This window comes from Dasypus novemcinctus, chromosome 24 (genome assembly GCF_030445035.2).
Source record: "Dasypus novemcinctus isolate mDasNov1 chromosome 24, mDasNov1.1.hap2, whole genome shotgun sequence".
NCBI lineage: Eukaryota > Metazoa > Chordata > Mammalia > Cingulata > Dasypodidae > Dasypus > Dasypus novemcinctus.
Window position 1 is genome coordinate 16,843,851 of NC_080696.1, and position 15,524 is coordinate 16,859,374.

General features: G+C 41.1%; 2 protein-coding genes across 12 annotated transcripts in view; one reads left to right on the plus strand and one right to left on the minus strand.

The window, feature by feature from the left end:
- ZNF133 (zinc finger protein 133) overlaps positions 1–15,107 on the plus strand; it is a 54,630-nt gene extending 39,523 nt beyond the window's left edge. For 10 of the 11 annotated variants that reach the window (XM_058287613.1, XM_058287612.1, XM_058287614.2 and 7 more), the window contains one exon: positions 13,178–15,107. In XM_058287613.1, the coding sequence (XP_058143596.1) occupies positions 13,178–14,925 (1,748 nt within the window). In that variant the 3' untranslated portion in view covers positions 14,926–15,107. The remainder of the gene's footprint in view (positions 1–13,177) is intronic. The other variant, XM_004472379.5, reaches the window with a different exon arrangement.
- LOC105747495 (large ribosomal subunit protein uL23-like) lies at positions 841–1,378 on the minus strand. Its single transcript, XM_058287623.2, has one exon. It carries the CDS (start codon positions 1,376–1,378, stop codon positions 908–910), a length of 471 nt encoding a protein of 156 aa, XP_058143606.1. The 3' UTR covers positions 841–907.
- Positions 15,108–15,524: the final 417 nt, after the last annotated feature.

Sequence of the window (15,524 nt, forward strand, 5' to 3'; positions counted from 1 at the left end):
CAAAGTGTAGGAGCCTCCCTGAGCCTTTCTGCCACTGCCTCTTGTCTTGGGCATGTGCCTTTTTCCTCATGGGGCACGACATGTATGTCCCTCAGCTAGCAATCCCTTGCTTCACGCACTATGACTTGACTACTTTCCCACTGCCTTCTTTAGGAGAACTTGGTGAGCTGCCTTCTATACACAAATGCATATTCTGGTTTAGTGAGTATGTCAGGCCAACGTCAGACAGATTGGGCCAGACAACCATGCTCCTAGAACCAGGGATCCCCACTGGGTGGTGGTGACCAGGTGAGGGAAGGGCCAGCCAGAGTGCCATCAGATCCTACCACCTTTAAGTGGCCTTTCCTTGATTCAGTGCTCACACTGTTATAGTTGTCCTTCAGCTGTTTCTGGAGCTTTTATAAAGATGTTTCTGCCAATTCTTTCTAGTTGTTCACAGTTTCTGTGGGGGAACAGAGTCCTGAAGTTTCTTCCTCTGCCACTTAATCAAGACAGGGCTTCTATCTTTGCCCACTTTCAGATTTTTTTTCTTTTCTTTTTTTTTTTTCTTGTTTTGTTATTGCCTTATAGGAGTGCGCTATCTATTCTGGATATTATTCTGAATATTAAAGTATTATCAGATACATGGTTTCCAAATATTTTCTCCCATTCTGTAAGTTTTCTTTTCACATTTGGTAATGTCCTTTGATGCACAAGTTTTTAATTTTGATCAAGTCCAGTTTATCTATATGTTATTTTGTTACTTGTGCCTTTGATGTAACATTTAGGAATTCATTGTCATATTAAGATCCTGAAGATGTTCTTTTTTATGTTTATTTTCAAGGAATTTTAAAGTTTTAGTTCTTTTTTTTTTTTTTTTTATGGTCACAAAACTTAATATATTTAGAATTAGCCAGCTGGACTCAGTTTAGATGATCCCAATTTTGTTGGCAACATCCAAAGCATCATAGTCAGGAGCCAGTCGAACATTTGCCTTCTTCTCTCCATCAGGCCTGATCAGGGTGTTGACCTTGGCCACATCAATGTCATAGAGCTTCTTCACCACTTGCTTGATCTGGTGCTCGTTGGCCTTGGCATCCACAATGAACACAAGTATGTCGCTGTCTTCAATCTTCTTCATGGCTGACTCAGTGATCACGGGGAACTTGATGATGGCATATTGGTCAAGCTTGTTTCTCCTGGGGGCGCTTTTCCGAGGATATATGGGCTGTCTCCTGAGACGCAGCGTCTTAGGCCACCGGAAGGTGGGTGATGTGCGGATCTTCTTTTTTTTGTGGCCGTGGACGCCGTTCAGTACTGCCTTCTTGGCTTTCAAAGCTTTGGCTTTGGCTTCGGTTTTGGGAGGGGCAGGCGCTTCCTTCTTCACTTTCGGCGCCATCTTCGTGAAAAGAAGTTTTATTTCTTATATTCAGGTTTTTTATTCATTTGAGATAATTTTTGTATATGGTATGAGGTTAGTGGTTATCTTAGTTTGCCAAAGGCTGCCAATACAAAGATTCCTGAAATGGGTTGACTTTTATAATATAAAGGGAATTTATTTGGGGTAAAAGCTTACAGTTCCCAGGCAGCAGCATCGTAGATGCTATCTCACCAAAGGTCAGCTGCCAGCAGATCCTGGAACCTGCCACTTGGTGCGGCAAGATGGTGGGTCTGCCGCCTGTCTCTCCTTTCTCCTGGAGCTCGGCTGTGGGTGCTCAGGCAGCTCTTCCTGGGCCTTTCTCCTTGATCCTCTTGGGGCTTCTCTGTCTTTCTGTAGGTGTATGCGAACCCAGTGTCCTCTCTCTCACATGACCAGGTCAAAATGGCATGTTTACTGTTTTGATTACTATAGCTTTGTAGTAATTTTTTAGATTTTAAATGGTTACATTTTAATGGTTGTATAGATACCTACATAATGTACTCAATTTTGCCTCTCAACCTTCAAAGCCTAAACTATTTACAGTATGGTCCTTTAAGAAAAAGCTTGGTGACCTTTGCTCTAAGGGATAACAAGATAGAGCCATAACATTTAATATTCTATTTAAAGTTATTCTGCCATACTGCTTTACGTAAAATGTAAGAATGTTGCATTTGCACATTTCAAAAATTTATCTCTAAAACCAAATTTGGAAAATTCAGACATTATTCCTTCATGTGTTTTTTCTGTCCCATTCTCTTATCTCCCTGTATTAGTCAGCCAAAGGGGTGCTGATGCAAAATTGTTGACTTTTATAGCGGGTATTTATTTGGGGTAAAAGCTTACGGTTACAAGGCCTAAAGAATCCAACTCAAGATACCATAAAAGGTACTTTTCTCACCCGGTCTGTTGTCCTGTGTTGACGCAAGATAGCAGATAAGGGTTCAGCCTTCCTCTTCCCTCTTATGGCTCTTTGGATCCAGTTTCTTCCAATCTCAGCTGTAGGCTGGGCTAAGGCTTCTCTCTCAGGGCTTCTCAGCTGCTCTGTTCTCTTCACAAGGTCAGCTGTAAGCTATCAGGCTCATCTCTCTTCCCAGGGCTGCAGAGTCCTCTGTGTATCTTCTCTGTATGTCTTCTTCCATGAGAGTCTGTTTTATCAGCCCTGCAGGCCCTAATTTAACATAATTTAATCAAAGACATCTCAACTGAATCCAGTATAATCAAAGGATATGATGCCCAGAAGAACAGACCAGTTTACAAACATAGTATCTCTTTTGGAATTCATAAATAATATCAAACTACCACTACACTTTTGAGGCTGTAATTGCAAGTATGTTGGTCTTTTTTGTATTGTCCCACAGCTTAGTGAGAGTGTCCATATGCTTATATCTTTTTTCCCTTTCTTTTATTAAGCTCACATGCATTGCTCCATCTTCAAGTTTACTGTCTCATCTCTCATCTCCAATGTGCTATTAATTCCTGGTCACTTAAGTTCTCATTTCAGATATTGCATTTTCAGTTCTGTAATCTCCATTTATTTTATTAGAATTTTCTGTATCTGTGATGAGATTTCCTATCTGTGTAGTCATTATGAATAAATTTACCTCATTTCCCTCCTTAATAAGTTATAAATATTGCTTTTCAACCCTTGTCTGGTAATATTCAACATTTAGGCCATCTTGTCATTCTCCATTGTCTCATATTGATGGATAACATTTTTCTATTTCTTTCTATGTCATTACTTTTAAAATTGTATTGTGGACATTGTGAATGATACATTTTTAGAGACTATACATTGTATTAAGTTCTGAAGAGTGTTATTTTTGTGTTTTTGCTTTTTTTTCTGTTAATTTGGTAAAAATTATACTGCAGACTCTAACTCCACTGTGATAAATAGCAGCTGAAATCACCATTCAGTTATTTTTAATTCTTTTTGCTAGATTGTTTGGAGTCTGCCCTCTGCATGCATAGTTTTTATAGACATTAAGAAACTGCCCATCTGTGGTTCTTTCATTTCTGAGAGTTTTCACTCACTTTCTAGTTGCAGTGATAGCCCCAAATTCTTTCTTCTGATTTCTTAATCCAGCAAGGTTGCCAGTTTCTATCACATTTCAAGCTACCTTGTTCTGTAACTAAGACAAAAGGCTATAAAAATGTGAATATTACCCACTCCTGTTCTCTTTTTCCAAGTGTCATTTCCACTCCAATTTCTGCCTGCTTTTGGTCACTCTCTCCTGCCATGATAGCTGTTTTTACATTTTTTTCAGGTGTCTTAGTTTCCAGGCTGCTATGACAAATACCACACAATGAGTTGGCTTAATAGCAGACATTTACTAGCTCACTGTTTCAGAGGCCAGAATGCTTGCTTCCTTCTGAGAGCTGGTAGTGTTTTAGTTGGCCAGCAGTATTTGGGTTGCTTGGCTTTCCCATCACATGACAATGTCCTCTCTTTTCTCTTCTGGGTTCCTGCTGACTTCCAGCTTCTCTCTGTGGCCTTCTCTTCCATGTCCAATTTCTTTTGCTTGTAAGGACTTCAGCCATATTGGATAAAGGCCCACCCTCATTCAGATTGGCACCACTTAAATCATAACATCTTCAAAGGTGCTATTTACAAACGGAGTCACATCCACAGACCAGGGGTTGGAACTTGAATATGACTGCTGAGGGGGCATGATTCCATCCCCAGCACCGGGTTAAATTTTTTAATGAGAAGGAAGTTTGGATAAATATGAAATATTCCACCATTGGTGGTCTTCAGAAAATGGTTTGGCAGTATTTTATGAAATTAAACAAATACTTAACTATATAACTTAGCAATTTCATTCCTAGGTATTTACCCATAAGAAATAAAACTTATGCCCATACCAAGACTTAGCCAAATATTCACAATAAAAAATACATAAAAACTAAATAATAAATATAGACTGTATAGTATTTAATCTCCTTCCAATTAGGAACAAGGTACAAATACTCATTGTCATTAGGATGCTACATTGTTATGGAGAATCTAGCTAATGCAATATGACAAGAAACAGATGCAGGAGGTGTAAGTACAGATGGAACATTATTGTTTATTATTATGATTGTATTTGATTATATACCTTGAAAATCCAGTAGACTCAATAAAATACTGTTATGACTCTTACGTGAGACTAAGATGGCTAGATAAAAGGAAAAATACAAATAAAATAATAGCATTTAATATATATCATACCCTATACTAGCCAGTTTCATATTAGCAATAAAGTCAGGAAAAAATAAATATTACCATTGAAGGTAAGAAAAAATAAATGATCCTTGGATTAAATTTATCAAGAAATGTAAAATATGAAGAAAATGAAACCTTAGTGAAGTATATAAAATGAGATGTAAAAAAAAGATAGCCTTCCTTTTTGAATGGAAAGATTAAGTATTTAAGGATTTGAGTACTTTCCAAATGAATATGTCAATAAAATATTTCAACCAGAATCCAGTCTTGTGAGGATAAAGTTATGGGAGGGGGGGGGGAGATTTTATAAAGTTTGCTTTACAAAATACATGGGTTAGAATAGCCAAGCAGTATTGAGAAAGTATAATAATGAGGTTTACCATGTCCTAATAGACACTAAAATGTTACAATTAGACTACAATTAAATAAAATTGTTTAGCATTGTGACTTAAATAAAACCTTTAGTTCTGAAAGTCCATAATCAGCCCATGTCAAATGGGAGTTCAGTCATCTAATAAAAGTGGTATTTCACATCACAGTTAGGAAAAGTTGTTGAGAAAACTGGCTATCCTATAAGAAACAAATTTAAATTCCTAATTCATGACACATCTAAAAGCAATTTCTACATGAATCACAAATCTAACTAAAAATATTTTACTATAAAAGTACTAGAATAAAACATTTGATGTGGAGAAAATTATATAACTTGGTGCGGCAAAAACTAGGCTATTAATCTTATAAAAATCTTATAAAAACCCACCTTACAGTCAGTAGAAAACAAGGCAAATTATATGACTATTTAAATCATGGAGGAAAATTCAGATAGCAAATAAACACAAGTAAAAATATTTAACCTCTTCAACTAAATACATATTATGTCCCCAATGGGATATCATTCTCATCAGATTTGCAAATATTAAAATGGTTTCTGGCACCCCAGATATGCAATAGGGAGAAAATGAGCACTTTCATGTTGATGGACTATAATTGTTCTCATCATTTAGGAGAATATTTGACAGCATTTAATAAAATTTAAATTTATCTTCTGTTTATTTTTGCTGGACTACTTCTATAAAATAGTACCATTACCTGAAGATAAGGTGATAAGGATGGTGAGTACACTGCTTATAACATGCCAGCTCTGCAGGTTTATGGGTTTGTTAAAAAGGAAATGGCTTAGCAATTACATTTACTTGTATTTATGGTAGGGTTCATCTAAGCAATAAAGTGCCACAAACCATTAGAAAGAATAACCCAGATAAATATTGATGTATTATTACATGAGAAAGTCACAGAACAGTATATGTAACATGCTTCAGGTTTGTCACATTTATTTTAATAACTGCTAAGTTTGATAGAACTTACTTCAGGGTTAACTATGAGGCATGGGAGTGGGTGTTTTAGTGCAGTGATATGAAAGAAATTCAATTAAATATATAGGTCCATCAGATCTCATTTGTACAAAGGGAAGAGTCGAGATGAGGGACTGATGCATAAGGAGAAAGGGCGTGACTTGGAGGCCCTCATAAGGTCAGGGAATGTCTAGTCACACTGCTTGAGCAAAGTGAGCCAGAAGGAAGAGTAAACGTTTGTGTCAGGGCAGGGGGTGTGCGCATGCGTGACTTTGAAGATGGTGCCGTCTTTCCTGAAGTGGACATTCCTGGTGAGGGGCAAGGCAGTGTTGGTGAGAATCCGGCTCTTAGCTGATGGGTCATGCCTGTAGAATACCCTGAGGCCGCTGACAGGGCAGAGTGGAGGGGACCACTGTGGGCAGGTGATGGAGTCTGCAGGGGAAGGGGGGACCTTACCAAAAGAAGTGTGGTGTGGAATGGTGCAGAAGGCACGTTAAGGTACAAGGGCTTCCCCTCAACTTGAGGTAGGAGAGGAAAAGCCTGGTGTTTTGGTCTACTTGAGGGGGACATAAAAGGCTTCCCCTTGGGGACAGCCAGAGGTAGGGTTTGCCAAGCACTTGGAAGGAATGTTGGGTGGAGAGGGAGAAGTACTAGGGGCATTGTCTGCTGCCAGGGCTTGCCTTCTAGAATTCCCCTGAGGAGACCAGGAAAATGCCCTGGTCTTTGTATAGTAACACAACTGTGTATTTTTCTGAACCTGAAAATAATCACCGAGACATTTACATTAATAACAAGCAACTAAGTTTCCGCTCCTCGGTGGCGGAGTCGCGACCTGGCTTTCCTCTCGCCATGTCCATGAGCAGTGTCGGACCCACGGAGGCCGAGCCAAGTGCTGCGCTGCAGCCCCCGCCGAGCGTAACCCGGCCTTGGGCGCCAGCGCCGGGCTGCGCGAAGCTCCTCGGCGCGGCTCAGCGCGCGGCCCCTGCTCGCTGCAGGCGAGTGATGTGTGCTGGCGCCGCACCTGCTCCTGCTCCAGCCCTGCCAGTGCCTGGGCTCGGAGGACACCAGGCAGTGGGTAGCGTCGTGCGGCCCGTCCCTGCCGTGGTGATGTCCTGTCTGCAGAATGAACCCTCAGCCCATGACGCCCTCCTGCTAAGGCCAGGCCAGGGGGTCCCATCCCGGACCCCCTCTATCCCCCTCCCCCCAGGCCTGGCCTTTGGCTGCTCAGCGTCCTGCCCTCAGCTGCTGCCCCACGCTTGCCTGGGTGAGGTGGGCTGTGGCGCCCCAGCCACGTGGAGGGTCCCCGGCCCTTTGCCGGCCCCGCTTTTGCTGAGGCCTAGAGGGAAACCTCGTAGGCGTACCCCCCTGCCGCCGCCTCCCTGCCAGCTGCCAGAGGGGATACCCATGTTTCTAGGAGTTTCTGCCTATTTTCTCTGAAACCATTAATAATAAAGTTTTTCATTTTGAAAAAAATTAACAAGCAACATATTTCTTATTAACCTTAGAAGGCTAACCATTTTTGTGTGTGTGCTAACACATACAACGTAACAGTTTACATTTTAACCACTTTCAAATAGGTAATTCAGTGTGTTAATTACATTCATAATGTTGTGCTACTATCCCCACCATCCCTTACCAGAACTAACCTTCTGTTTGTGTTTTTGTTTTTAATCCTTGTTTCAGTTTAAGGAAAAATATGAAGCAGCTCTCACAGCAAAGCTGAGCTAATTAAAATCTGAAGACAATGCAAATCCAGTTATTTCTATTATCTCCTTCTTATAAAGGAAAGGAGCAAATCTTTATGGTTGCCTAGTGGCTATCTCAGAAACCCAAAATATACTTCTAATAACAGTAAAAGATTTGCATTTTAGGTGTAAAACATATCTTAACAGTCCCATTATTCTATATTTGGGACCTGAACTTAGGAAAGGCAATATCAAAAAAAAGTCCTCAAAATAGACTGGTTACAAGGAAAGGCTATAGTTGTCTTGGTTACTTTATTAATCAGAATGCTAATACAATGTATAATGATACAGTGTAATGAATATAATAGAAGTTAGCATAATAATCAAGAATTTTAGACCTTCCTGCAGAGTCCTTAATTTTTGAATTTCAATTGACTGAGGAACATGGTAAGAACTAAAACAAAAGCATAAAAACAAGACTTTTGAAAATTGAAAATACGCATACGGTGAGGAAAAAAAGAGCCTTTGTTTTCCAGAGTGTTCAGAAGACAAAAATTCATTATTTTTCACATGGAAATCAGAAATTACACACAAAATCATCATTCCCCTTCAGTTATTACTTTTCTCATCAGATTTATGCTTTTCTGCTAATTGAGTTGATATACAATTCTAGATAAATATGTTTAAAAATGCATATTTATCCTATATAGTTTTTAGATGACAATGTTTAAAGTTTTAATTTTCATTCTTTAAAATAATTAAACTTATTAGGATGTTATAAGACTGACACATTGGTTTTACCATTTTAACTTAACCTTATGAAGAGTAAGTTTTTTTACAGTAAAAAATTTAAGTAAAACTATTGCATATGAACTCAATATATTGTTGTTTTTTGAATTTTGATTCCCTTAGGAAATATTTAAACAAATATTTACTGATAATTCTCATAATGATTTTCAAGTAGAGATCTTAGAAATTAAAATAAAAACAACACAGTATTGATAAATTGCCCAGACAATATGCTATTTCTGAGATTACTTTGAGTAAGGTAATTCTAGATTTGTATAATTTCTGGCAGTGTCTACAAATGATAAAGACATTAGTTGGACACGTATCTTTACATTTTTCTTTTCTTTTTTTCCCAAGCCAAACTGTATCCAGCTTTTATTAAAGATGCTTTTCATAAACAGTCATGGCATTTCAGGCAGGACATGGGCAGACATTCGTTAACAGCATACAACAACTTTCAAACTCCCTTCTTCAATGGACTACCAAAATCAGAAAGCCATTATAAAACCCAGTGAAGTCTTATTTTGATGCTCTGAACAGGCAAAGTTTAGAGTGAGGGTTGACATTTCACATTTAGCATATTTAGCAACTTTTCATGAGCCGACCCTAACTTTCAGGAAATGAAATGAAAACAGCAGAATTATCCGTAATCTGAAAAAGGAATCGCTACTCTTTTTTTTCCATGGCATCACTAGAAAATCCAGATTGTGTGACATCCTGGTAACCAATTTTTTTGGGGGTCAGGCCCCAACAGGTCTCTGGGTTTAAGGGAGTCAAGTATATGCTAAAGGCAGAGAGAGAAAAGAGGTCATGAGGAACATAAAAACGATTTTTAGTTTTTCCCACCGCAAGGCATCTGTGCCAAGGGGAATAATGTTTATCAATGGCAGGGATTCCCTTCTCCTAGGACTAAAGAGGAGGTCTCTCAAAACTTGGGGGGAAAGGTTTTCTCCCATATTAATTCAGCTTCAAAGATATTCTATTAGTGACATTTGCTCTTTCCCCCAAAAACAACAATGAAGTATTCTGTGTGCTAACAACATAGCTTAAAAAAAAAAAGTAAAAATACTACATTTTTATAAAATTTGATTAAAAAAATAGTGTTTCGAAAAATGCACACACTTCACGTGGCATGTCCAGCACCTTCAACTTTCTGCGCCTGGTCTGTTTTGGTATCTCCATTTTCTGCAGGGTTATTCCCACCCTTGCCAGCATCAGCTTTCCCTTTTTCCCTTTGGGTACCTTCTCTCCTTTCTTTACAGGGGCCTTTTTAGGCTTGGATTCTGGCTTTTGAGGAGGAGGTTTAACAGATAACCTTACAGATCCTCTCTGGTTCGTCCTTTACCTTGGCTTTATCTCCTTTAACGTCCTGTCAGCCTTTCTCTTGGGCAGGACGTGGGCGCTGGGCACCAGGCTGCAGCAGCATGCAGGCTCTGGTCGGTCCAGGGCTTGTCCTCGCCGCTTCCTCTTCACACCGCTCCCTTTACATTTCATTTAAAGTAATATTTATCTGGCCTCATCATTATGTCACACTTAGAAGTATAGATTTATGAAACTTTCCTTTGAAAAAGTAAACCAAGTTTTGTATAACTAGAATATTAATCTAACATAGTTATACTGTGATAAAATATGGGAAAGGACATTATCAAACCTGTCTAATTTCCAAGACATACCTTATTTTGAAATAGTTTGAATTTTCTTCTTCATGTGCCAGTTATTAAAGGTCTTTACGTAGTTTGTAAGCTCACATTCTTTTTTAGTGTAACCTAATAACCAAGGCTCCTAACTTAACTCACAACTAAACTTTTTCTTTTGAGGTAGAGCCCCACCTGCAGCAACAAAGGTTTCCTTCAGAAGCTGCACATTTAAACCATTGGGGGTTATAGTTTTCATTTTCTTTTGATTATTCTTGAGTTATAAAATTTTAAGTTTGTATCAGTGTTCAGTAGTCTCTATAAACCTATCAATACAAGAGCCCTTCCATTGATTTAAAATACTGCATAGACTAATTCATTAATTTTGTAAAACTTTGTGTTAAATCTTTCTTTTGATGAAATATTTCTAGAGTGCTCACATAATGGCAGATTTTATGATCTTCCAAAATTACTGACCAAGGGAGAATTGGAATTTTTCTCTTTAGTTCTGTCACTCCATATAGGTATTTAAACTATGTGAAAATTAAAATTTCTTTGAAGAGTCACTTTATTCTGAATAATCTTTAATGTATAAAAGAGCCTGACATTTTACCAAATAGGTACAGCAACTAGGGCTGTAAAAACATATCAGAGGGAAGTAGATTTGGCTCATCTGATAGAGCATCCGCCTGCCACATGGGAGGTCAGGGTTCAAATCCAGGGCCTCCCGACCCAGGTGGTGAACTGGCCCATGTGCAGTGCTGATGCGCGTAAGGAGTGCTGTGCCACGCAGGGTGTCCCCCGCAAAGGGGAGCTCCACACGCAAGGAGTGCGCTCCTGCAAGGAGAGACACCCCATGCGAATAAAGTGCCACCTGCCCAGGAGTGGCACCGCATACATGGAGAGCTGACACAGCAAGGTGACACAACAAAAAGAGATACAGATTCCCGGTGCCGCTGATAAAAATGCAAGCAGACACAGAAGAACACACAGCGAATGGACACAGAGAACAGACAGTGGGGGACAGGAGGAGGGAAGGTGAGAAAAATAAATAAAAAATGAATATTTAAGAAAAAGAACATATCAGAAACCTTGGTTCCCTTAGGGTTTTTTTCTGTTCTTGTTTTTAAGATTTATTTCTCTCCTGCCCACCCCCACCCCCATTTTCTGCTCTCTGTGTCCATTTGCTGTGTGTTCTTCTGTGTCTGCTTGCATTCTCATTAGGTGGTTCTGGGAACCAATCCTGGGACCTTGTGGAGTGGGAGAGAGGTGATTACTCTCTTCTCCCACCTCAGTTCCCTGTTCTGCTTCTTTTCTCTCCTCTGTGTCTCTTTTTGCATCATCTTGCTGTGCCAGCTCTCCGTGTCAACCAGCACTCCTGTGCCCAGCTCCCTGCATCGACCAGCACTCCTGTGCGGGGTGGCATTCCCGCGTGCGGCGGCATTCCTGTGTGAGCCAGCTCTCCACGTGGGCCAGCTTGCCTTCACCAAGAGGCCCTGGGCATCGAACCCGGGACCTCCTATATGTAGACAGGAGCCCAGCTGCTTGAGCCACATCTATTTCCCTTAGGGGGGTTATTACCTGTATCAAAGTCACAGTCACCATGCTAACATGCAACAGACACAAGAGGATTTCCTCCTGCTATTGAAAGACCTTTCTTACTTGTGTTGTAATATATTAACACAGACCCAATGTATATAAAAGCAAGCCGAGAAGTTGCCTCTGGTCTAAAAGCTCAGCCAAACTTCAGAGGCCTACAATCTCAGGGAACTTAATGACTAGAAATAGAAATACAAAATCTGTCACAGATCATGGAAACTAAACCTCGTTTAAACAAAATCAGCTTAGTAAGAGCTCAATGATAGCCAGATCTCCAGTACTGCTGAATAGCATAATCTTCAGGGGACCTTTAGAAAACCCATCCTGAGTATAAAAGTTCAAGGAAAGCACTGAGACTGGCCAGAGATGGTTTTTGGAGTATTTCAGAGGGTCCTCAAGATCATCATTAAAGAATAAAGAAAAGACCACAGAGTTATTGGAAAAAGTTGAGCTTATTTTATTTATTGGCCGGACAGTGGAATACAAAAGGGAAGACATTCACTTAGTACTTTGCTGAGTTCAAAAAGTTAAGGATTTGTAAGAGGTGGTAATGCTAATTTAATTAGAATTGAAAAGTAGCATTTGGTATAGAGTGGAATGAGTCTGAAGCTGTGTTCATTAGTCAAGAAAAGAGTGTTCAGATCCATTAAGGACCTGGACATGGTTTCTCAAATTGCACAGTCATTTATTAGCTTCAGCTGGTTATAACTATACATTCATTGTTGATGAAACAATACATTCATGTTGAAATCTCCTGCACAAGAAGTACATGAATTGGAAATTTTTCCCTTTACACTGATTTCTGGAGGAAAAAATTTGCCCTAATCATGAAAATAGGGCTTGGATTAGTAAGGGGCAGCAGGATGGAGAATCTTTTAAGTTGGTGGGTACCTTAACCATGTTTGTGTTTTCCATTGCTGAAAACCTAGAAATTCTGACATAAAAGTATCCTCCAAAAAATGTTTATTAATGATGGGGAGACTAATTTATACATGGTCTTTTTAACCAATATTTTATAATGTTTCCTATCCTATGGGTTCTCCAGGCTGAATGACTGCTCTCTCAATCCATCTCTTTGTCTTCATAGTTAAATAGAGAAAGACATAAGGACATTTGCCCCTAGGTCATATGGTTGGATAGTTCTCCAGGTGAAAACTTGTGATCAGTGTGAGTGGCAGTGGGCTAGAAGGTCGTTGTAGCAGGGGGAAGACTGTGGCATATCATTCCTGTTTACAGAGCTGAAACTGCCCGTGATGCCTATTGGAACATTTTCTTGGTCTGTTACTTAGACCAAGGAGATACTTACATTCCAGGAGTGGGTTTCCTGGATTGTAACAACAGGTGGAACAGGTAGTGATGGAATGGAAGCGTTGGCTGTGTGAAGGAGGCGTGGCTGGGATAGCACTTCAGTTTTAAGCATTCAAAGAACAGGGAATCGAGTCTCACCACCAGACTCGGCAGAATTGCTCAGCCTGCCCCAAGGACTCAGTTCTGACCAACTTTTCTCTCTGCAGCAGAACCAAAGCCTGAAATCCAGTTCTGTCCCTTCTGCCCTCCGGATTTCTCCAGTAAGAAGTTCCACATGCAGCACGTGCTGTGCAGTCACCCGCCTTGGATCTTCACGTGCTTGTGTGCGGAAAATCACAACCAGCCAGAGGACCGTCGGCCAGGGGAACAGCTGCAGCGGCGGCAGCTCTCCCATCAAAGCTCCTGGAGTGAGAAAGCAGAAAGTCGGGAGAGGGAAGGCGCCAAGCATTTGTTTGGAAGGACAAAGAAAAGGACTTTGGGATCATTCTCCAGGCCACCCCAAAGGCAGCCAGTCAGCTCGAGGAATGGCATCAGAGGGGTGGAAATAGAGTCCAGCCCAGCTCAGAGGGGCAACCCTGAGGAGACAGACAAGCTATTGAAGAGGATAGAAGTCTTGGGATTTGGAACAATCAATTGTGCAGAGTGTGGACTAGGCTTCAGCAAGATGACAAACCTACTTAGTCACCAGAGGATTCACTCAGGGGAGAAGCCCTACGTGTGTGGGGTGTGTGAGAAGGGCTTTAGTCTAAAGAAAAGCCTTGCCCGGCACCAGAAGGCACACTCCGGGGAGAAACCAATTGTGTGCCGGGAATGCGGGCGAGGATTCAACCGGAAGTCAACGCTCATCATTCACGAGAGGACACACTCAGGCGAAAAGCCATACATGTGCAGTGAGTGTGGGCGAGGCTTTAGTCAAAAGTCCAACCTCATCATACACCAGAGGACACACTCAGGGGAGAAGCCTTATGTGTGCAGGGAGTGTGGGAAAGGTTTTAGCCAGAAATCTGCTGTCGTCCGACATCAGAGGACACACTCAGAGGAGAAGACCATTGTGTGCAGCGATTGCGGACTGGGCTTTAGCGACAGGTCAAACCTCATCTCCCACCAGAGGACGCACTCAGGGGAGAAGCCTTATGCTTGCAAGGAGTGTGGGCGATGCTTTAGGCAGAGGACAACCCTCGTCAATCACCAGAGGACACACTCGAAGGAAAAGCCTTATGTGTGTGGGGTGTGTGGGCACAGCTTTAGTCAGAATTCAACCCTCATCTCACACAGGAGGACACATACCGGGGAGAAGCCTTATGTGTGTGGGGTCTGTGGACGAGGCTTTAGTCTGAAGTCACACCTCATCAGACATCAGAACATACACTCAGGGGACAAGCCCATTGTGTGCAAGGATTGTGGTCGAGGCTTCAGCCAGCAGTCAAATCTCATCAGACACCAGAGGACACACTCAGGGGAAAAGCCCATGGTGTGCGAGGAGTGTGGGCGAGGTTTCAGCCAGAAGTCAAACCTCATTGCACACCAGAGGACACACTCAGGGGAGAAGCCTTATGTGTGCAGGGAGTGTGGGCGAGGCTTCAGTCACCAAGCAGGTCTCATCAGACACAGGAGGAAACACTCAAGGGAAAAGCCGTACACATGCAGGCAGTGTGGACTAGGCTTTAGCAACAAGTCAACTTTAATCACACATAAACGGCTACACTCTGAAGAGAAGCCTTGTGTGTGCAGAGAGTGTGGCCAAAGCTTTATCCAAAGGTCACATCTCATCTTACATCAGATGATACACAAGGAGGAGAAGCCTTATGTGTGCAGGACTTGCGGGCAAGGCTTTAGCCAGAAGTCTCACCTCAGCAGACACAGTAGGATGAAATGTGTTCACCACAAACCCTTGCTCCAGCCTGACTCTGAGGACTATTCTGGACAATCTTCTGACCCATTATACTCCCTTTGAAAGTGGAGTTGGCAACAAGGACTAAGTAGTCAAATTTTTTACACTTTGATGAAATGGAGTAGAAAAATGCATTCCTAAGTGATCAAAGGACATTTGACTTAGTTCATTTTCTCCACACTAAGTCTTCTCCGTGTTTTGTGGCCTTCTGTTCTAATAAATTTAGCTTCTGTACAAATCTGTAATCCTGGCTGTGCACCTCAATCATTCATCTTGACAGTAAAGATAGGGAATAAGGAGTGGTAAGGATACTTGAACTCTTGAGTCCACTCTTCTGCAAGAATTCAGTTCCTGAGAAGACATAAGAACTGTGTATTTGTTGGAAACTCTGGTCCTTTGTAGGGGGGAGAACATTTGGGAACTGTATACATGGATTTCAGGGGAGGGGAGGGAATCTTCCAGATTTCTTACAGAAAATGTGGCTTCTGCTTATTTACTTTTTTTTTTAAATTTATTTCTCTCCCCTCCTCCCCCCTGCCCAGTTGTCTGTTCTGTGTGCATTTGCTGCATGTTCTTCTTTTGTCCACTTATGTAGTTGTCAGCGGCATGGGAATCTGTGTCTGTTTTTGTTGTGTCATCTTGCTGCGTCAGCTCTCCGTGTG

Coding starts and splice junctions, on each gene's coding strand:
- LOC105747495 (XM_058287623.2), bottom strand. CDS start 1,378: ATGGCGCCGAAAGTGAAGAAGGAAGCGCCTGCCCCTCCCAAAACCGAA.